The 23,668-nt window shown below is 39.2% G+C and overlaps 1 protein-coding gene across 1 annotated transcript in view; it reads left to right on the top strand.

Moving 5' to 3' along the window:
• The window catches only part of MEF2A (myocyte enhancer factor 2A), a 170,114-nt gene that overhangs the window by 78,604 nt on the left and 67,842 nt on the right, over positions 1 to 23,668 (top strand). The window contains 1 exon segment of the mRNA XM_030576754.1: positions 5,492 to 5,695. Coding sequence (XP_030432614.1) covers positions 5,492 to 5,695 — 204 coding nt within the window.

Genomic DNA, 23,668 nt, shown 5'->3' with positions numbered 1-23,668 from the left:
CTGAAACCAAACATTATAAACTCAGGAAAGTTTGTATCATGGGCAAACTTCAGAAAGAAAGCCAAACGTATTAAGATTTGGAATGCATAATTAAACACCATGACAACATTAATTTTTCCTGGAAGGGACTCCATTGGTGGTGTGAGTAAAAAAAAAAAATAAAAAATTAAATGTTTGTTTAAAAATAATTTATTCACAAATACTAAATCGCATTAATCATACTCCAGATTATTGCATGGTGTCACACAGCTTTTTGTCTGACAATGTGTATGTATGTATCAGTACTGATTGTTTTTCCAAAAGGTCTGCTCTAGTTCAAACAATTAATTCAAAGAAGTCTTCTGGTCTGTGTTCCACAGAACAAACTAGATGAGCCCAGTGGTCCTTTCTGGCCTTAGAATCTGTGAATCACAACAGTCGTGTAAGGCAGTCAGTTATCTCTATGTTACAGATGAGGGAAAATAAGGTGGAGGAGCACCTAGATGAGTTGACCAAGGCTTTTGGGCCACGGCAGAAGGGAGGCCATTTCATAGCAAAATCATTATAACTCTGCAGTCACTCATTCAAATCACAATACAGCAGCTATGTGATATGTAAGTAAGATTTTTTTTCTTATGATGTATATCATCATATTGGTAGTTGAATATGCATAATTTATAAATTAGTTGTTACACTTTTGTAAAAATGCCTATTGCATTTGCACAATTTGTGTCTTTGGTTCAAGGCTATGAAGTAATCCCCAAAATTGGCTTAGTATACCGGTATTGCAATAAGGGGCTGCAGTGTTGAGTGGGTAAAAGTTTCTAAAGCCCATTTTCGGAAGTGATTGAGGCACTTAATATCCTAAAACCCAGGCTCATAAGTGCTTAAGTTACTTTTTTTAAAATGGGCTTTTAGGCACTTCTGAAAATTTTACCCAGCATTCTTAGCTTCCTTATTGGCTTGTAATAAGGGAGATGTTTAGGTGTCCTTCTTTCTTGTTCATGGGTTTGGGGATTTGAACATACTTTTATTTTTCACTGAGATGGGGGGGAGGAGGGGAACAACCTAGGGGAAATGACCAGGCTTCTCAAGAGCAGAGTTGCTTCACTTTAAAAGTGAAGGGCAAGCTTGTGTAAAATATATAAGCAAAGATTTTATAATTGTGCCTAATTTCTTCTGGAACATCTGAAAAGAAAAATGTCTTTTTGAAGTAAATTCACATGAAGCCAACTGCTGTTTGAAATATTTAATCTTATATTCTTTGTGTGATCTAATTTAAATGAAATACATTTTATTTTAAATTACAAAATTATTTGGAGAGTTCCTTCATTCTCGAGCAATTGTTTGTGTTGAGTGTTTGATCACGGTATCATTTGGAAGCCCAGAAGTTCTGTTTGTTGTTTCTGAATTTTAGCTAAAATTTCAGGTGCCTGAGTAATAAAATGGTACATGATAACATTTCATTTGGTAAAATACTTTACAATGAGTTAAATTACTTTTGGCAGATCTGTCCATTAGGTTAAAAAAAATCTACCTTAGTGTAACTGCTTCATCTTCAAGTGGTGGTCTGAGGGCAAGTTCATTAGTGTTCAGAATGTGGGAGCTGATTTAGGGAGAATGAGTATAGGTTGGCAAGCTGAATTTGTATTAATCTAGGATTGAGACTTCAATTAACATTGGCAAACCAAAAGTATTGGATACTGTTTCATGTTTTTGCCCTTCTAGCCAGCTACCGTGTGACAGTCGGTTAGTCGAAACTTAGCAATTTATAGATACAAAGTGGAGTCTGTAAACTCTTAACATGGCAGAAGTACTCAAAAAATTGCCCTGTTCTGTTCATTCACTCTGAAGTATATGGCATTGGCCACTGTCAGAGACAGGATAGTGGGCTAGGTGAACAAGTGGTCTGACCCAGTATGGCTGATTTACGTAATGTACTGAGGAATATGATATAGTGTGGGAGTATTTCTTCAGAGCACTTGATAGACTTGGTAAATCTTGCTTTTTTAACACATTTATGGTTTATTGAAAAAATTCAAGGAAGAGAAAGTGAGCAATGAATTTCCACTGATGAAAAATATATTCTTAAAGTTGCCCAAGACTGAAACTAAAGAAAGCTATGTATTTTGGTTGACGAGGTTCAACTCTGAGAATGTATACCTTATTGTTTAAAAATGTTTTTTATTTTGCTGATATACATTTTCAGCATGGTTGGAGGAGAATTTTTCAATCCTGTAGTTACTTGTTCTCATCCACTAAAAATGATGCTTAGAGATGTTTAGAGATACTTTACTGAAAATTGTCCTAGAAAATGTATCCAAAACAAAAACATGTGGAAACATACATTTGTAATATAACTGTTTGACAGTTTAGTATTTCCTAAATAGTTTTGTACGACGCACGTTAAGATTTTAGTGGTGAAATTTGTCATCTTGTTTTTTTCATGTTTCTAGCCTTAAAGTTATCAGTCTGTTTAACTCTACCAAGAGTTAAAAAGAGGATGAGACAGATGACACTTGCTGCTCAGGATTAAAAAACAAAACAAAACAAAAGAGCAGCTGGTAAAAAGAATTACTTTCCATTTCCCAAAATCATAATTGTGCAATGAGTGCATTTGGGGCCAATGTGCAGTTCCAGTCCAAGAAATAATACTCCTGTGCAACTGTAAATGTGCTGTAGAAATGTATACATAAAATGAGTTTGATATGGTAGATTAAATTTAGGATGCTCTTGACAAAGTAACTTCAATATGTGGCATAACAAAAACATATTACAAAATGTATCTATTAAGTTTAATTGTAATGGGGAGCACAGTCTGAGGTGAGGCAATAGTAGAGAATAGCTCTTAGATTAGTAAGAAGGGAGAAAGACCAATGTTTATAAGTGACTTTCCTTCGCTTGAGTCCTTGATCACTGAATTCTCTTAAGACTGGAGATAAAACTAAGTCACTGGTCCTCAATTCAAGAATATCCAGATTAGGAGCTGTATTAGTTTTGGTAGTGGTTGTCTTGCTCTTGTCTTCCAACTACCTATAATACACCAGACTATGTGAAGACATTGATGTTTTTTATAGAGCATTAATGTACCAAGAATTTTCCTTTTGTATTTTGTAAATCTAGGATTAAAGCTTACTTGAGCATTTTACCTCATAAGTATCTGACCTGTGATATAAAAAGGGTTCCTATCCTAATATACTGCAGCATAGCTGTTCCGTAATTCAAGGTTCCCCTAGTAAATGGTTACTGTCTGTATATCTGTTTCTTTGAGTGAAGGGAATTGCTGTTCCAAAATAGCTGAGGGTATAGAGGAACTTACACTAAAGCTACCATGAAATGAGAACATTTTGCCTGTCTACTTATCAAAGTGCTTGCAGTTCCCATTCTAAAATAACTCAGTAAGAAATACTGAACAAAGAAAGTGAATGTATTTTAGAGTATTTAAATATAAAAATCGGCATAGAGGCATTTGATCTTGTCAACTTTTGTTGTGCTTTCTATGCTTTTCCATAATATATATTAAAATTAGGGCTATTAAGCAATTAAAAACATTAATCACGATTAATCGCACTCTTAAACAATAGTAGAATATCATTTATTTAAATATTTTTGGATGTTTTCTACGTTTTCAAATGTTTTCAGTTACAACACAATGCAAAGTGTACAGTGCTCACTTTATTTTTTATTACAAATATTTGCACTGTAAAATACAAAAGCAATAGTATTTTCAGGTCACCTAATATAAGTACTGTAGTGCAATCTCTTTATCATGAAAGTTGAAATTAGAAATGTTGAATTATGTACAAAACAATAACTGCATTCAAAAATTAAACAATGTAAAAGTTTAGAGCCTACAAGTCTGTCTTACTTCAGCCAGTCACTCAGACAAACAAGTTTGGTTACATTTGCAGGAGATAATGGTGCCCGCTTCTTGTTTACAGTGTCACCTGAAAGTGAGAACAGGTGTTTGTATGGCACTGTTGTAGTCAGTGTAGCAAGATATTTACATGCCAGATGTACTAAAAATTCATATGTCCCTTTATGCTTTAACCACCATTCCAGAGGATATGCATCCATGCTGATGACGGGTACTGTTTGATGGTGATCCAAAGCAGAGCGGACTGATACACGTTCATTTTCATCATCTGAGTCAGATGCCACCAGAAGAAGGTTGATTTTCTTTTTTTGGTGGTTCGTGTTCTGTAGTTTCTGCATCTGAGTGTTGCTCTTTTAAGACTTCTAAAAGCATGCTCCATACCTTGTCCCTCTCAGATTTTGGACAGCACTTCAGATTCTTAAACCTTGGGTCCAGTGATGTTGCTATTTTTAGATCTCACTTTGGTACCTTCTTTGCATTTTGTCAGTTCTGCCGTGACAGTGTTCATAAACAACATGTCATCATCCAAGACTGCTATAACATGAAATATATGGCAGAATGTGTGCAAAACAGAGCAGGGAACATACAACTCTCCCCCAGTGAGTTCAGTCACAAATTTCATTAACACACTATTTTTTTTTTAATGAACATCATCAGCATGGAAGCATGTCCTCCGGAATGGTGGCTGAAGCATGAAGGACATACGAATGTTTAGCATATCTGGCACGTAAATACCTTGCAGCGCTGGCTACAAAAGTGTCATGCAAATACCTGTTCTCACTTTCAGGTGACATTGTAAATAAGAAGCAGACAGCAGTATCTCCCATCAATGTAAACAAATTTGTTTGTCTTAACGATTGGCTGAACAGGAGATAGGACTGAGTGGACTTTTTGTTTTTGTGTGCAGTTATGTAACAAAAAAAATCTATTTGTAAGTTACACTTTCACAATAGATTGCACTACAGTACTTGTATGAGGTGAATTGAAAAATACTATTTCTTTATCATTTTTCCAGTGAAAATATTTGTAATAAAATAGTATAAAGTAAGCACTGTACACTTTGTATTCTGTTTTAAAAGAAATCAATATCTTTGAAAATGTAGGAAAACATTTGTATTTTATTCTGTTAATTTTTTTGAGCTAATTGTGTGAGTTTAACTATAGTTAACTGACAGCCCTAATTAAAATCTTAATTTTCAGTGACAATGAGGGGTAAGTAGATAATGACACTGCATGGATCAGTTATAAAGAGCTCACCAAGTGTGACCCTCTCAATATATCTGGGCTCCCCTGTTTCTGGGGACAGATCCATTTAGCAGTTTTGACTAATTTTATTGATTACAATTAATAGAGTTTGGCTCTTGTATAGTTAAGTTTTTTGTAGAAGGTACTGGCCCCACCAACTTCTATTTCACTTGTATAACACTATGTTAATGTTGTGACTGTATATTTGAGTAGGAGAAATGAGAATTCACAGTGAACATTAAACTTGCTTGCATGCTTAAAGTAAATGTCTTGTTACAGGGATTTTGAAGTGCCAGCTCTCAACTGACACTCCATTTTAATGTGTTAATTATAGCCATTCAAAATTTTGTTCTGTCATTTGAAAAACCTCTACTCTTCTTTCTTGTGTAGGTGACCTTTACGAAGAGGAAATTTGGATTAATGAAGAAGGCATACGAACTTAGTGTGCTCTGTGACTGTGAAATAGCACTCATCATTTTTAACAGCTCTAACAAACTCTTTCAGTATGCCAGCACTGATATGGACAAAGTTCTACTCAAATACACAGAATACAATGAACCCCATGAGAGCAGAACCAACTCAGATATCGTTGAGGTAACAATTTGAAAAGATGATCAATTTTGTTAACTTCCTAGTATTTGTTTTGGCAAAGTGTAAAGCAGTAAACGGCTGTTTAAAGTATGTTAAGTAAAATATTTAAAAACAGTGGCCATAAAACATGATTTGCTATTTTTCATTTATTCTGTATTTCTCATTTATAGCTAATGCCTCATTTGGTGGTGAAAAAAATGACTGTTTCCACAGTTATCCAATAATGTGACTATTTACTAACAAATATTTGTTTGCTTCTTTGTTAATAGTTAAAGCACAACTACTATGAGAACTCATCAATTCCCACTTTCTGGCTGAACGTCTAAACTAAATAGTAATAGAAACTATGGATTCTCCTTTCAGTTGTAGCCTTTCTATAGTGTGGCTGAATTCTTATAAAAGCTATCAAATCTTTCCTTGATATTACTGGGCCGAGTTCTGTACAGCTTCACTTGTAACTGCACTACTTGCAAAAGACTGCACAAGTGTAACTGAGCAGAATTTGGTCTGTTGTCTTACTGTTGCACAACTATGAGTTTTATTATTGAATTGTCTTAAACCTATTTTATGGCAAAATGTATTGATAAATTATTTAATTTGCATTAAAACTATTTTTGTACTCTTTTTAGCCTTTCAGTATTTTTCCTGTTATGTTCAAAAAGAGAGGATAAAAACAGTCAGAATGTCAAGGAACCTGGTCCCCTTGTTTGTTCACAATATGAAAAATATAAAGCTTCTCAGCATTCCATTACTGTAGGTTTATGGTAGTCTTAGTATTACTGTATCTTTTTAAAGACCTTTTTCTTACATTTTAAATAACTCATTTTTATTATTTTTTCTCTGCAAACTTTCTATAGCATTAATCTTTTAAAATAGCATTATATATTTAAAATGTCTAATGAGAAGGAAAGATCCTCAAACAATGAAAACAAATTAGGTAAAAATATGGAATCAATGTCCTTGGAAACAATATATTGACAAACATAAATGTTACAATTTAAATAAAATTGGGTCTCATTCATTGTTTGAGGAAGTAATGGTTAAATGTGTGTAATAAATTTGTAAGTGAAGTTTCATGGTGTTATCCTGTAACACATGGTAACAGCATCTCTCTCTATCCCCCTATGGTGGCTAGACCAAACATGGAGACTTGATTTGGCTGCTACCTCCAAGCTAATGGACTCAGTCTATTAGGTCAAGCACTAAAGGCTCATGCTTTTAGAGTCAAGAGGCGCTGGATTCAGTCCCTTTAGGGTTTTGTTATAAGAGGTTCAAGCTTTTAAAAAAGGAGTGAGGATCCCAAACACTGCTGCACAATGACCATTAACTACCAGCAGACCTGATGAGATTTGATCTATGCTTCATTTGAAATTTGAAGCTCCAATGTTCTAGCCAAACTTTATGCATTATTCACCTACTGGAGACAGTTTTGGAATGCTGATTAATATAGATAATTTGGCTCCATTGACTGACTCTGTTGTAAACCCACAAGATTATTAAGAAGTTAGTCCAAACAGAATTCATAGTAGCAGAAAATCAGTGCGTAAATAAGCTCTTCATATTTTCTTTTCAGAAAAATTTGAAAAATTTCGGGAGACAGTCTTATATATCAGTTGGTCAGCAAGGGAAATAGATCAGCCTACCAGACTTATATGATGAACTTTATAATTCATTGATACTGACAATGCAAACCTTATTGACTAGGCTTGAGGAAACAGTTATTACACCTTTAGGTTAACACAAGTAAAGTATTCACGCAGTCAATATAATTACAAGCAGGGGAAAAGAAAATGTAACCCTCAGTTCTGTTGTTGCAGATAATATACAGGGAGCATCTTATTGTTTCTGGATTTGTGCTACAGACCATTAGTGCCTTTTCGATAGTTCTATTGTATGTAGTTCTTAGATTATCAGAGCTAGATTAGTTAATTCTTTAGGGACTTTTCCTTGTCCTCTATACACAACACTACCCTACATGAAACGCAGCCCTCAGCCTCTTTAGATCAGCCCTCTGGACTCTGAATCTCTCTAAAATGATATCTTCTGAACCCTTCCTGGATGCACTTTTAGCAAAATTAAAAGAAACCGAGTTGAGGGGTCATCTTGCAAATGTATATCCTTTCAAGATTTTTCCACCCCTAGAACTGCATGCATCCTTATGCAGTTTTCACAGTTATATCCATCTCTATTTCCTGTTGCTCACACAAATATCTAGTAATTGTTTCCTCCCATCTGGCCAGTAAAACTGATATTATCCATATTGATGGATTATCGAGATCATCAGAGGTAGGTAAAGTAGGCTGACCTCTTTCCCTAGAGATCCATTCCAGATTAAAAAATAGATTAAAAAAGTTATATTATGTAGCTAATATTCACTTATCTTATGAAAAGTCTCTCAGGACAGTGTAGAATTTTATGCTCAGTTCACAGGGAAAACACTGGTGGAGGGGGAATGCCTGACTTGTTAAAATCGGCTAGTGCTGCATTCTCAACATGGGATCTGAGACACATTGAATTCATCCCCTAAAATTACTGTGCAGCTCTTTTGGGTGTTGGTACTTAGACAATTAACAGATAATTTTTCAGGTGAGGGAAGGGTGGGATAGTTTTGCCTGCTAACATACAAATAATTGCTCAACTTCAGCTTCTTCTCCTCTTTGATTTGGATGAGATTTGTTCCTGGAGAGCTGTAAAAAATACTCAGGATATACAGAAATAAACTGTCCTGCTTGTTATATTTCAGAGGCCTCTTTTTGTATTCCAGTTACTGTATCTAGGTATTGGTACCATGCTCACTAACATAATGTTTGTGTAAATTCTCATGGAATTGAGTGGGAGCTCTGGGGACATGTAATTGTGGTATAAATCCACAAGGTTAAACTTTAAATAAAAGGATGAGCCTCTTCTATCTTAACTTTAATGTATAAAATGTGTAATTGAGGGAAAGTTCATATAATCTTAAATGCCTTTTTATTTTTGATTTTCAGATGCATCCTGGTGTTCTAACAGTTTTTTTTCTTACGCCATTAACTTATTGCTTCATCTTCTTTTCCCCCTAAAAAATACAGAATATATTTCACAAGGCAGTTCAGATATTAGCAGCTCCAGGTGGGAGATCCTGGGGAATTTTTTTATTACCGTAGCACCATGGACCAGGATCCTGTTATGTTAGGCACTGTAGAAACACAGAGGAAAAAAAGACAGTCCATGCCCCAAGAGTTCAGTCTTTCACCAACATCTCCCATTCCCAAATGACCTTTATTCCACCTCATTCATCGCTGCCCCTGCTATTGTGCAGTAATCTTGTGGTAATGAGTTCCATGGTTTAATCCTGCATATAGCGTGCATTGAAACAACATTCTTTCAGCTTTATATTTATTGCCTTTAAATTTAATTGGGTATCATCTTGTTCTTGTATTGTGAGTGTTATTAGGATTGCTCAACTGATCATTTGTAGGGCAACTTAGTAACCAGCCACTGTTGAGTGCAAAGGAACTGTAAACAGTACATCCTTTTAATCAGAAACCAAAACCTATTCTTGAGGAGCTGAAGTTTGAAGGCAGCTCTTGAACTTTTGTCACAGAAATGGTATATTATGCTTCTAAATATGGTTATGTTCCTTTTCATTATGAAAACAATAGTCTAAGCACTTTTAAGAAACCTGTTACATCTGTGAAAGAATTGTATTACTGTTTGCATTTTGTCTGATCAAGAAGATTACCAGACTAGATACGGACCATAGTGAAAATTATTTTTTCTCTTCTATCCTGTCCAAAAAAAAATACTCACAAATGCCATTGTTTTATTTTTGATGTTGCTGGCCTGATTGAAAAAGACAAAAGCCACAATTTCATGGTTTAAACCTTCGCTATCTGTAACTCATATGTTCTGCAGTAACTTGCACAACTGAAGTAAAAATATATAGTTCCTTGCAATAACAAAACAGTATTGTAGGTTAGGGACAAAGTGAAAGCCTTAATTCTGAGTTTTCTTATCTTAAATCTGCCACTTTGTCACTGTAATTTATCTTTAATTTAATTTTCTACAAACAATTGATATGCTATTGCAATATTAAATTAGTGTTTGAACTGAAGATGAAATGTTTGCTAATTTAGTTTAACAAAGGAGAGATGAACTGCAGTCAGGAATCTGGTTAGCTACCAAAGTATCCAAAATCCTTTAGTCCAGTGTTTCCCAAACTTGGGATGCCGCTTGTGTAGGGAAAGCCCCTGGCGGGCCGGGCCAGTTTGTTTACTTGCCTATAGCAGCTCCCACTGGCTGTGGTTCACTGCACCAGGCCAATGGGGGCCACTGGAGGTAGTGGCCAGTACATCCCTCGGCCCGTGCCACTTCCTGCAGTTCCCTAAACAAGCGGTGTCCCAAGTTCGGGAAACGCTACTTTAGTCGAATGGATTTGAAAGCTATTTCTCTCCCTAGTAAAACAGGTTAAAAGAGAACAACTGTCACCTGTTTGGCTACTCTCTGATACTGGCAAATACACTCCAAATATCTTTCTTTACAGTGATTTTTTCAGTATTTGATGCCTAGAAATTTATTATTGGCTATGATTGATTTTTTGTATAAAAAGCAGTTCACAAAAAAAAGTAGTGTTTTTTGGAGATAAGCTCTAGTGATTATGGGAATTTTTTTTTTTCAAAAGCCTCTAAGGGAGTGTCTACAGAGTGCACTAATGCGATCTTCTTGGGTGTCTTTTCTGAAGCACACTAACATGCTGCTCATTACTTGGTCTTTTGTAGATTCTGCTGGTGTGCACTAAAAGTTCCATAGCACACTTTACTCTAGTTCTGTGCAGTAGAGCAGTGTTTCTCAAGGCCAGTCCACCGCTTGTTCAGGGAAAGCCCCTGGTGGCTGGGCTGGTTTGTTTACCTGCCGCGTCCACAGGTGCGGCCGATCCTGGCTCCCACTGGCTCCAGGCCAATGGGGGCTGTGGGAAGTGTTGCGGGCCAAGGGATGTGCTGGCTGCCCTTCCTGCAGCCCCCATTGACTTGGAGCGGTGAACCGGGGCCAGTGGGAGCCGTGAACAGCTGAACCTGTGGACGTGGCAGGTAAACAAACCAGCCCAACCCGCCAGGGACTTTCCCTGAATAAGCGGTGGACTGGCTTTGAGGACCACTGCAGTAGAGAACCTTTAGCGCCCACCAGCAAGTACACTACACTAACCAAGTAATACATATCACATCAGTACACTTTAGAAATCTAATCCTGGTAGAGTGCATTATATCACTTTGTACAAGCCTTATGTCTCAATTTCAAAAGTGACATAGAGGCTTAGGAGGCGAAGTCCCATGGACTTTGGCTCCTCAGAGTTAGAGACGAGGTGGGTGAGGTAATATTTTTTATTGGACCAAGTTCTGTGTAAGCTCAGAAGTTTTTCTCTCTCACCAATGGAAGTTGGTTCAGTAAAAGATATTACCTCACTCCCATGTCTCTAATAATATGGGACCAACACGGTTAACACAAATGCACCTATGGATTGTCACTTTTGAAATTGGAGCTTAGGCTTCTACATCACTTGTGTGCTTTTGAAAATTCTACAGTAATTGACCTAACCTGTTGTGGAATATGTATGCGTAATTGATTGCTTTGAAGTCACCATAGTAATGTTTTTCAAGGCCAAAGGGTACTAGTACTCTGTTAGCTATTTTACAGGCTACTGATCTGAAATTTGATCTTTTTTGAAATGCAGTGTCTAAATGGTTAGTTCATACTTCTGCTTTAGTATCAAATTGCAAACTCCAGTTCTTCGTGCTCCTCCAAATTCAAAAGGTGAAACTACCCTTATATCCTGCAAGGCTTATCACCTTTTGTTTATACTGTAGTGTCACAAAAGATATGAAATTATGTTGACTTTCAAGCATTTTGAGGTGATGTACAGTCATTTCAAGGAACACCATGAACTGAATAGTGTGGTTCTCCTAACTGTCCCTTCATCAGAAGCAGAGTTGTAACTAAAATCTTTCTCAAACTGAATACTGAGATGGTTATTTAAGAAGAACTGGAAAACATTTCATATGAGTTTAATATAAAAGAATATAATTTAATAGAAATCAATTCTATTTTATACATATTAAATTACAATTGCATATACACAATTACATTATGTTCTGCAATTAATTGTATATTAATATATAAATAAAACTAAGATAACACTTGATAAATTCACTTGCCTACTTGAGTTTGGTGAATAAGGAATCATGAATCATATTTGCTGTGGCTTAGAATCACCTCGGGATCAGCCTTATCCACTTGCATTGTTGGTATGTAATGCAGTTCAATCTCAGCTTTGGGGGAAGGAGCCAACCAGTCCAACACCAACTTGCTTTTCAGCCTTGTATGTACTCATAACCAGTAAGAAAATCTTCTGTCTAGTGATCTGTTGAATGATTTGCTTAAAATAGACTAAAAACAAAATATTTGAAAGGCACTTTCGCCTCCTCTTACAGTTGCAAACACTTGAGTTCAGGTCTTGGAAGAACTATTACTCACAGCAAACTAAAATTAAGCAGAGCGCATCTTCTTGCACTGCTGGAGGGTTATACATAAAATAATTGGAAGAAAACCACTGATTTCTGAACTGAGAACTAGGAATTTTTGTTAAATAGCTGGGCATAGATCCCTATGCCATTCCCTAGTGCTCATGGCTAAAGCTAAGATTTTATCATGGATATTTTTAATAAAAGTCATGGACAGGTCACGGGCAAAAAAGAAAAATACACGGATGCTGTGACCTGTCCATGACTTTTCGTAAAAGTATCCCTGACAAAATGAGGATCTATGGGTCCCCATACCACCTGAAGCAGGGCAGCTGTGCAGGGGCTAGGAGTTGCCTGCAGCAGCTGGGGGCTGCAGGATATCCCTGCCACCTGCAGCTCCAGGATCCTCCACTACCCATGGGGGGCTGGGAGCAGGGGAGTCCACCTCCCACCGCTGGGAGCTGGGGGGGGTTTTCTCTGTTGCTTGCAGCGGCTTTGAGGGTTCCCCTTCTGCCTGTAGCACCTTGGATCTCCGGGGGCCTTCAGAGGTGCTGGGGGTGCCCTGCAGCTCCTGCCCCTGTGCATGGCAGGGAACCCTGCAGCTTCTGACCACCACAGACTGAAGTCACAGAGGTCACTAAAAGTCATGGATTCTGTGACTTCTGCAACCTCTGTGATTAAATCATAGCCTTACTCATGGCAAATTGCCATGGCTCACATGTTTTTGTCCTTTCTCTTGCTCTCTGTATTTTCATCTGCCCTTTTTTCTTCATCTTTCTCTTCTCTCATTGCTGTTTTTTTTTCACTTCCCTTCTCCTCTTTAGTCTCTGACAATGTGCTTATCCCCAAAGTCTTGACCTCTCTACTAGCTCTTTCCCATGGCTTTCTCTCCCCATTTATCTTCCCCTTCCCTCTGAGTCTCTCTTTTCCCTTTCCCTCTCTTTCCCTTCCCTGCTCAGTGGAGTTCTGCTGATAGGAACAGATTAACTGGTGTGTCTAGACTAGGGGTCAGCAACCTATGGCATGCGTGCTAAAGATGGCATGCAATCCAATTTTTAATGGCACATTGCGGCCGCCACTGGCCCTGCTCAGCCCACTGCTGAACCCCGGAAGCGGGCTGATGGGGGCCGATGGATGGGACCCTGGCAGGCAGCAGTGTGCCATTAAAAATTCTGCCCGTCCCAGCCTGTTTTTCTCCTGCCTGTCCCCCACTCTCTCTCTGGTGGTGGCAGGGGGCAGAAGCAAGCTTGGTCCTGCCAGCTGCTACTGTAGGGCAGGCTCCGCTGGCAGCCAAGCTTCCCCCTCCCCCACCTTTCCCCCAGTGTGCTGTGTCGTGCCCTGCCTCCTCTCTCTCCCTGCTGCCAATGGCCCTTGCAAGGGAGAAGAGAAGAGGAGCCCCAGCGCCCTTGCTGCTCAGACAGGGAAGGAGGTAGAGAAGAGGCAGGAACGGGGCCTTGGGGAAGGGGTGTATGGAATCAGGGTGTATCCCTCCAGCCCCCTGCCTTGAACTGCTCAGGGCAGGGGGTTGGGAGTGCCCCCCTGATCCTAGCCCACACCCCAGCCCCTTGCACTCCCCCCAAGATCCCAGCCTTGACTCTGGCACCCCCCACACATACCCAGCCCCCTAAACCCCATTCCCTCACTCCTGCACCCACTTGACACACTTCCAGCTCTCTGCCCTGACTCCTGCACCCTCCTCTCACACACCTTGCCCTGAGTCTTGCACCCCCCCACATCCGCATCCCCCACCCTAAGCACCAAACGGGAGCTTCTGCATCCCCCTCTACATTCCCACCTGCACCCATTGCACCAAGTGGGAGCTGCCCAGGAAAGTGCTCCACACCCAACCCTGAGCCCCCTCCCTCATTCTGGCTCCTGGCCAGACCCTGCACCCCAACCTCCAGCCTGCTACTTCACCCCCAGTCCTGTGCTCTGTGCACCCCCACCCTCAGCTCAGTGCAGAGAGAGAGGAAGAGAATGGACCAGAACCAGGGAGAAGGTAAGTACCCACTGTATGTGAGCAGGGCCATGACCCCAGACTGGCAGTGGGCTGAGCGGGGCCGGCAGCTGGGACCCTGGCTGGCAGGACCCAGCAGCCAGAACCCCGCTCAGCCTGCAGCTGGTCTGGGGTCCCGGCCCCGCTCAGTCCGCTGCTGGTCCGAGGTTTTGGCTGCCAGCCCCTTGTCAGCTGGGGTTCCTGCCACAGGCCCCGCTCAGCCCGCTGCCAGCCTAGGTGAACAGAACTCCAGGCTGGCAGCGGGCTGAGCAGGCTGGTGGTGTAAGATCAGCATTTCAATTTAATTTTAAGTGAAGCTTCTTAAACATATTTAAAACCTTGTTTACTTGTTTACAACAATAGTTTAGTTCTATAATATATAGACTTATAGAGAGAGAGAGAGAGAGAGCTTCTAAAAAAACACATTAAAATGTATTACCGGCACGTGGAACCTTAAATTAAAGTGAATAAATGAAGACTAGGTACAGCACTTCAGAAAGGTTGCTGACCCCTGGTCTAGACTGTGACAACAGACACTCAGTGGGCAACAGCTAAAAGAGTAAGAATAGAAGACAGGAGGCTTGAAAGTAGTCGCTGACTTCTCTCTGCGCAGGACTATGGAGTGCTGCCTCTGTAGTGATTGGCATATAGCAGTTTCCTGTTTCATGGGAGCCAATCATTAACTGGCTAAGGAAAAGAAGAGTTCTGGGAACATAGTTTCCCATTATTAGTTGTTGGTTTGCTCCCAGTGTTGCAAATGGAATGACACTGGTGATCACCTGTAGCTACAACCACCGTATGTCCAACCACCTGGAGCTGTTTCATGCTGAAGCTGCCCAGGGTGAAACCATTGGCTTGCACTAAAAAATATTCTTCTGCTTAGTGGTCTCACTTGAATGGTATTACAACTGAGTTGTACATCTTCTATTAATTTGTGCCTGGCTTTTGCCACTGCCACATATGGGAAAAGGGAAAGTAAGCTTTGTTTCTTTATCCAGTCTCCAGCCTTGGAATACTTATGGCTTCACCTAAAGGGGAAAAAAAATCTTTATATAAAAGCATATGATGTTAATATTGTTTTCTAGTCTCATAAAAAGAAAAAGGAATATCTTCTGTGGAATCCTACAAATTCTTTTTTCATACAGTTTCCCTTGTGGCTAAGCTCTTCATTAGCCTAATTAAAAATGCAGGTACAGTATTTGTTTAGGTTTTGGGATGTCTAGATAAACTTTAATCTTTGCTCCATCGTCAGTGCTTAGTCCCATATCGTCTTTCCTTGTTTTCTTCTTTACTCTGAAGTATACACTAGACCTGTTTATCTTGGACATTTTGCATGGATGTTGAATAACTATGAAAAAGTACAACAATCTCTATCACAAAAATGTATATCTACGTTCATTGGTATAGTTTAATTCAGGGGTTGACAATCTATGGCACGCGGCTCGCCAGGGTAAGCACCTTGGCGGGCCAGGACAGTTTGTTTACCTTCTGCGCCCGCAGGTTGAGCCGATCGCAGCTCCCACTGGCCGTGGTTTACTGTCCCAGGCCAATGGGGGCGGCGGGAAGCGGCGCGGGCCAGGAGAATTGCTGCTATTTCCCGCCGCCCCCATTGTCCTGGAGCGGCGAATTGTGGCCAGTGGGAGCCGCGATCGGCCGAACCCGCAGATGCGGTAGGTAAACGAACCGGCCGGCCCGCGGTTGCTTATGCTGGAGAGCCGCATGCCAAAGGTTGCCAACCCCTGGTTTAATGTATACAATGTTGTTATACTAGAATAATGATCACAGGACCATTGTTTCCTGGTTTGAAATAAATCAAAGTGACCTTGATGTTTGTGTAAATTATTTTAGCTCTTATGTAATGGGAAATTTTCCTGTGATGATTTTGCATTGCATTAATGATTTTTTGATAGGAATACTACATGGATGCAGACCTACTATCTTGTGGATTGTCATTGCTGTTGCTGAAAGGGAAAAAAGTAGCTATATCTTACTGTTATGCTAACTGAAAGCAAGCTGATGTGCACATACATGCAATTTCCTAAAATAGTGCAAACAAGCCACTGCTCTGAATCTAGTATTTAGTGTGCAGAAAGAGAAATATACATTTTATGTTGAGTCACACTTCGGTTATGAAGAACTATGAGTATCTATTCTCTTACGATGAAAAACAGCATGTGCACTAAAAGATACTTGTTTGTAAGGTCATAGCTTTTGAATGCAGTATGCAGGTCTCACTCGCACATGCAAAGCCTGCAGCATAAACAAGCAGATGTACCTCCACAGCTAGATGAAGTGTGTGCCTGAGGACAAGTGTAACACTGTAGAGAAGAGAAGAGTTGGTATGGAAACACTAAGGTTACATGCCAAAAGCTAGGGAAGAAGCTAGGTATAGTGTTCCTGTTTTTACGAGCCTCTTTTTGTTTTGTTTTTGTTATGATTTTTGTCCCTGGATACAGGTAACACACTCACTGAAATTAAGTTCTTTACCTTTTTATGTGATGATAGTATGCTTTTGCCATATTTTGAGGGTACTTGAAGGAATTCCATAGTCTTTTTGCATTTGGGTGAAGTTGATGGAAAAACTCTGAAGAGTTAGTTCCTGGCAAGCTAGAGTGTGAATCTGCCCCACACTGCCTGCTGTGGACTGACTCTGTGGACCAAGCTCTGAAGTGCATTAATAGTTCATTAGTGCACTTTGGTCTAGTCCTCTTTGAAACAGGAGTAGACACAAGTGCATTAATGATCCATTAATGTGTCGTCAGGATCCATGGGGAGAGTTAGTCTGCAACAGGCTAGTGTGGGGCAGGTTCACTCCTCTGCTTGCTGTGAAATAAATATTTGTGTAGACAAATATTTAAAAGCCCTACATTTTCAAAAATAATGTAATCTCTGCCAAAAAAAAATAATAATCAGAAAATAGGAAAGACCTTGAGTATACTAGTTCTGTTTCCCTTCCAGTGTTGGATTGTTCCCTCTTTTGAATACTTACTGGTTATGTCCAGTCTTGTTCTGTGCGTGCCAAGCAGTAGGCTTTCCATCATATCTATTCAGAGATGCTACATGAGGTGAGAGATAAATGAAACAAGGAGTCAGAGAACAAGTGATAGCTCGTGTCAACTGCTGTAATCTGCATAAAAGATAAGGCTTGAACCAGCCAATTAAATGTTTCAGAAGAGAAGCCTCACAATATTTCAAAAAGAAGGCCAAAGAGTCCATTTTTACTCATTTTTTGAATAGTATGAAAATGCAGCTTCAATCAGAAATGAAAAGAAAACTAATGCCTGAAAGGGGAGCCCTCTTTTCATATTCTTCATATTTGTAAACTCCTTTTTGGGAGTCAGTTCACGTTTTCTGTTACCCTCCTGATTTACTCATAGCTGTTAAATAGCCATAAAACTAATAAATTCAGTCGTGTTGATGAATTTTATCTGTTGAAATTTATTTTTCTCAGAAAGTAGATCTTTGTGCATGCTGCCAAAGTTGGACAAGAGTGTATTTTTAAATAGCTTTACAAGCTGAGTGTCATTTTTTTAGTTCACTAACATAGTTGGTATCTCTGCAATGAAATGATTTGCACAGTAGGTGCATATTATGTATGTAGGTAGGGAGTTCTTGGCTTTGTATTTAAAGCATATTTTGTTATATAAAAGACTATTGTTTATAATTTAGTGCTATAAGGAATGTCAGTAGCTTCCTTTTTTGATGACTGATTTATGGTGCATAGTTTATGCACACATTACAAGGAAGAGGGAGAAAAATTGTTCTCATTAACCCCTGAGGATAGGACAAGAAGCAGTGGCCTCAAATTGAAGCAAGGGAAGTTTAGTCTGGACATTAGGAAAAGCTTCCTAACTGTCAAGGTGTTAAGCACTGGAATAAATTGCCTAAGCTGCTTGTGGAATCTTCATCATCGGAGATTTTTTATGAGCAGGTTAGACAATGACCTGTCAGGGATGGTCTAGATCAGTGTTTCCCAAACTTGGGATGCCGCTTGTGTAGGGAAAGCCCCTGGCGGGCCAGTTTGTTTACCTGCCCCGTCCACAGGTCCGGCCGACCGTGGCTCCCACTGACCGTGGTTCGCTGCTCCAGGCCAATGGGAGCTGCTGGAAGTGGCGCGGGCCAAGGGATGTATTGTCCGCTGCTTCCAGCAGCCCCCCGTTGGCCTGGAGTAACGAACCACGGCCAGTAGGAGCCGTGATCGGCCGGACCTGTGGACGCGACCAATCAACAAACTGGCCTGGCCTGCCAGGGGCTTCCCCTACACAAGCAGCATCCCAAGTTTAGGAAACATTGGTCTAGATAATACTTAATCCTGCCTTGAATGCAGGAGGCTGACTTGAAGGCCTCTCAGGGCACCTTCCAGTCCTATGATTCTAAGTGCTTTCTACTCTGGGATTGCACCATGGCCACTCAATCCAGATTCCTTTTAGTATTATGATGTGTATCTCCCTTGAACATGTCATGTAGTCCTATCAAATATTGTTATTCCACCAAGCTCTGACATATTAGTTCTTAAAAACACTAGCATAAAACAGAATGGCTGAAAAATGCGAGTGACAGGAGGCTGAGCAGCCTGGGAGAAAGAGAAAGGGAGAAAAAAATCCCAGGTAGGGAGGAAGTAATATAAGTGAAGGGGAGAAAAACAGATGTTACAGAAACATTCCCTTTTTGTAAATCATGGTCAAGAAGTGCTTTTCTCTTTTTTTTGGGGAGGTGGGGGGATGCAGGTACCAAGAAGTGGCAGCAGCAATGGGAAAGTCCATATCACCTGTCTATAGATACCAAAACTATGCTGTTGGCCCCTATTTTTTGTCATTGCTGGAACACTGTGCCACTGAACAAATTCCTGAAATATAATGTGTAAATATTTCAGGTTACATTTCTACAGTTGCAGACTCTTTGTACTATCAAGCAAACTTAATTTCCGTGTTGATCTGACACAGTGCTTTGGAGAAAATCAGACAAATAAAACATAGAATATTATGTGTAGTGTTGTAGAAATTATATTTGACTAATGCAGCGGTTCTCAAACTGTGGGTTGGGACCCCAAAGTGGGTCAGGACCCATTTTAATGGGGTTGCCAAGGCTGGCTTAAACTTTCTGGGGTCCAGGGCTGAAGCCTAAGCCCCACCGCCGTGGGCTAAAGCCTGAGGGCTTCATCCTGTGAGGGGCTAAAGCCCTTGGACTTCAGCCTCTTCCCCCCGGCCCCATGGCTTTGCCCCCCCAGGTCATGTAGTAATTTTTGTCGTCAGAAGGTTGTCGCAATGCAATTAAGTTTGAGAACCCCTGAACTAATGTATCTGTTTGGCACAGAAGTTGTTCAAGAATAGTTTTGAGTCTTTAAAATAATGGTAAAACAGTTTGCAATCTGAGGCCTTAAATTTATTTCCTTTTTGAACACTTTTCCCATTGGTTATACCAGTAAATCTGATCATGTAAGTTAGTCTATAGTATAGCTGAGACAAAGTGGATGAGATAATACTACCAGTAAGTAATACTATCTCATCCACATTGTCTCTTAATCTCCTGGGACCAACATGGCTACTACAACATTGCAAACAATTAAATAGCTGTACAGTTTAGAATGCTAAATTGTTGCAATTTATTTAGCAAATTAATATTCAAAAGATTTATATTGTAGGTCTACACTACAGACCCATTGGTATAACTACATCGCTCAGTAGCGTGAAAAGTTCACACCCCTAAGTGATGTAGTTATACCAACCTAACCACTGCTGTAGACAGTGCTGTGTTCGTAAGAGAGCCTCTCCCACTGATATAGCTAAACCTCTCACAGAGTTGGATTAACTAGGCCAACAGGAGAAGCCCTCCCATTTGCATAAGAGCATCTTTACTTAAGCGCTACAGTGGCGCAGCTGTACCGATGCGGTGTTTTAAGTGTAGTGCCTTCAGATTTGTCATAGTTTTCTCATACATAGAAAATCCACAGAATTGAAAAATGACGGTTGGGGTTGACACCAATGTATATAGGACCACAGAAACAGCTCATTGATCAAAATTCTTGGTGCTCACACAGCTCTGCTTACAAAAGTTAGGTAACTGCATCACAACTCCAGTCTTCTGCCTCAATCTGCTTAGTTTATTAACAAGAAGATTGAGAGGTGGCTTTATTACTGTGTACAAGTACTTTCATAGGGAGGAAAACACTCAGTACTGAAGGGCTTCTTAATCAAGTGGAAAAAGGTTTAATAAGAACCAATGGCTGGAAGCTGAAGCCCATCAAATTCAAATGAGAAATAAGGCTCAATTTTTTAAAAGTGAGAGTGATTAAAATATTGGGACAAACTGCCAAGGGACGTGATTGATTTTCCATCTCTTGACATATTCAAATCAAGACCGGATGCCTTTCTGGAAGATATAGTATGATCAAACACAAGTTATTTGACTCAAACAGGGATAAATTGGTGAAATTTAATGACTTGTGGTGTACAGGAAATCAGATCGGATGTTCTAATGGTCTTCTGGCCTTAAACTCTGCAATCTATGGAGACTGTTAATCCTATTTTGAGTCAGATGCAGTATGCAAAGACCACACTGTTGTAAACTTTTTCTGATAGTGGATGCCATTATCTGTCACTTTTGCCTATTCACTTCAGATATTGCCGGCCATCAGTGAACAAGTCTCATTGTCAGCAAACAAAGATTAAAAATGATAAAGGGACCGGCTGTCCAACCAACTGGGATTATTAACATAAAATCCCATCTCTAGTTCATTCCTGGCATTCCATTAGACAACTCGTATGGTTTACTGCAATGAGGTTGAAGAGTAAAGTCCAGACCTGGAAATAAACATTGTCTTTCACACCGTTGACTGCTTGTGAAAATAGTATCAGTCCTAATCATTCTTTAAAAATACAAGTAAGTAAAAAGGGTTAGTCTAAGAATAACTGTAGCTTTTGAAGATACTAATAAAGCAAGCAAAAATTAACAAAAAATGGCCTTTCATACAAATTTAACTTGTTCCAGTAGCTTAATTTAGTAGCTTCAACCCTATGTTAACAGTATTTATTGTTCTGATTTGATTTCAGCATTAACACATTGTACTAGTCTATTAAAGCAAACAATGATTGTGATTGCTTAAAGACTTCTTAAAAAAAGACTCAATATTACAGTGCTGACCTTATGATACAATCATAATGGAAAGGAATCTGACAGAATGGAACAGAGGAATAACGTCATCTTAATAGATATTGCTGGCTCAGTTCCAACATTGTGTAGCCATCTGGGTAGCTAAATGTATTTTTACACTCAGTTATAGGTTGTCCTAAACGGAACTACTTGGTAATATTGGATGTATGCATAATATTGGGGGAAAAATGACTACATCAAATCATTATTTTTGCAGAATATAAAAGTAATTTTCAAGAGGTGTATAATAATCATATATTGGTTTGTTACCTTTTTTAATGTTAAGACTACTACTGTCTTAAGTGAATAACTGCTGAAGAATAATCCAAAGGAAAAATTACAGAATTCGATACAATTTTGGGGCATGAAAGAAAAAGATGAAAATGTTGAGAAGGAAACTTTGCAAAAACTTTTGCATCAAATTGTAGAAAACATAATTATGTAACGGAGATTAAAATATTAATATAATGTTGATACAATCAGAATTCTTACTTTTTAAGCACCCTTCTGAGACAGTATCGTGTCAATAGTTACCAGAAGCAAGAATGAAGTGACAAACACTTAACGAATCTATGGGTATGTTGCCCTGGAAGCATGAGAGAAGCCCAGTCTGTCCTGATTCACTAAAGAATTATGTAAAAGTAGTTTTGTGTGCAAGATGAATTTTTTTTTTAGATTGAACAGATCCACTTTGGTGCAGATATTTGCAATATATGTTGGCAATTATGGACCAGCTGTCGATAATTGGTATGCCAAGAGACGTTTACCTGGAATGAGACAAAACCAGACTAAATCAAAGAGGGCTTTAGAACGTAATTCAGTGGGAAGTAGCTTGTACATTCAGTACTCTCCCAACTGATTTTTGTTTGGTTTAAATTTTATTGTTTTCCAGTGATGTCTATTGCAATAAAATCGCGAAACATTTTTCCCATATGATGTTAGAGGGGGGGAATAGTTTCAAAGAAATGTGAAAATATTTTCACAGTGACAAAACTTAAAAATATTTTGGAAAAAGAGAAACAACATCTCTCTTGTGTGTTTGTGAATTGGTTTGTCTTACATTTACAAATATCCAGAGCCTGACAGACAGTTAATTCATGATGTTCTTAAATATGAACTATAGTCTTTTATTAACTTTCAAATCTTCCCATACAATCACGTTGTATTTATCCACTTTAAAAGTAAAACATGGAGATAGCGTGTTCATTTTCTGTTGGCATTGCGCAAATTGTTTCTTTTGGCATTGTGATGACTAAGTAACATTGACATGTGTTTTAAAAATGATACAGATCATTTGTGATTTTAGGAAAGCTGACACTGTAGAAAAAAGTTTCTTTGTTGCCAGTTAGATAATGTCATTTTGTATTACCTGATGTCTGATTTCTGGAGAATTGCCAGAAGTAGAATAGATTAAAAAAATAACAGCTCTAGGCTGATGAAAAATGCAGCACTCTCTTTTCATGTTGTAGTTTCATGTTTAGACAAATCACATTTTAATTTATTTGCTTCCAGATAATCTGAAGCTGCAGTTTCTGCTTGTCCTAACCAGCATCTGGACTAATGTTTGTAGAGATAACAAAGATAGAGTAACTGCACCTTTGACATGAAGCTAATTTTTGTCTTCAATTTAAAGAGAACAGAATTTTCACATTTACTTGGCTTTAAAGGAATGAAGATGCTTTTTCTTATAGTTCATGCACATTTTGACTGCTTTTGAGAGCATGTCTGTGTGCCTAGACAGATATTCATTCCACCTCTTCTGTTTTAAAGTACTATTTCTAATTTAAAAGCAAAAAATAGAAATGTCAAGTTTGTCTTTGAATTGTATCCTCCTCTTCAGGATGAGGAATATTATATATGACTGCTGGAGAGAGAATTAACAGCATCTACCGCTAAGCTATTTAGAATCCATAGATAGAATAAGTTCTGCAGTTCGCTGCTCCAGGCGAATGGGAGCTGCGGGAAGCGGCTTGGGCAGAGGGACATCCTGGCCACCGCTTCCAGCAGCTCCCATGGGCCTGGAGCAGCAAACTGCGGCCAGTGGGAGCTGCGATCAGCTGGACCTGCGCATGCGGCTGGTAAACAAACCGGCCTGGCCAGTCAGGGGCTTTCCCTACACAAGCAGCATCCCAAGTTTGGGAAACACTGCTCTAAATATAATTGTAGAAGAGATAAGTGAGTCAGTGATTGTGGACTGTCAATTTAAAGATTTTTTGTTTATGCTTTTTGTTGTTCCACAAACACTATCCTATATTGTTAGCATTTGTATTCTGATCTACAACATTCTAAACTGTGTCTGTATTTAATTCAGTGGAAACCTATACATACAGATAAAAC

This window comes from Gopherus evgoodei, chromosome 10 (genome assembly GCF_007399415.2).
Source record: "Gopherus evgoodei ecotype Sinaloan lineage chromosome 10, rGopEvg1_v1.p, whole genome shotgun sequence".
In the NCBI taxonomy this organism is placed as follows: domain Eukaryota; kingdom Metazoa; phylum Chordata; order Testudines; family Testudinidae; genus Gopherus; species Gopherus evgoodei.
This window is presented reverse-complemented; position numbering and strand designations above follow the sequence as displayed.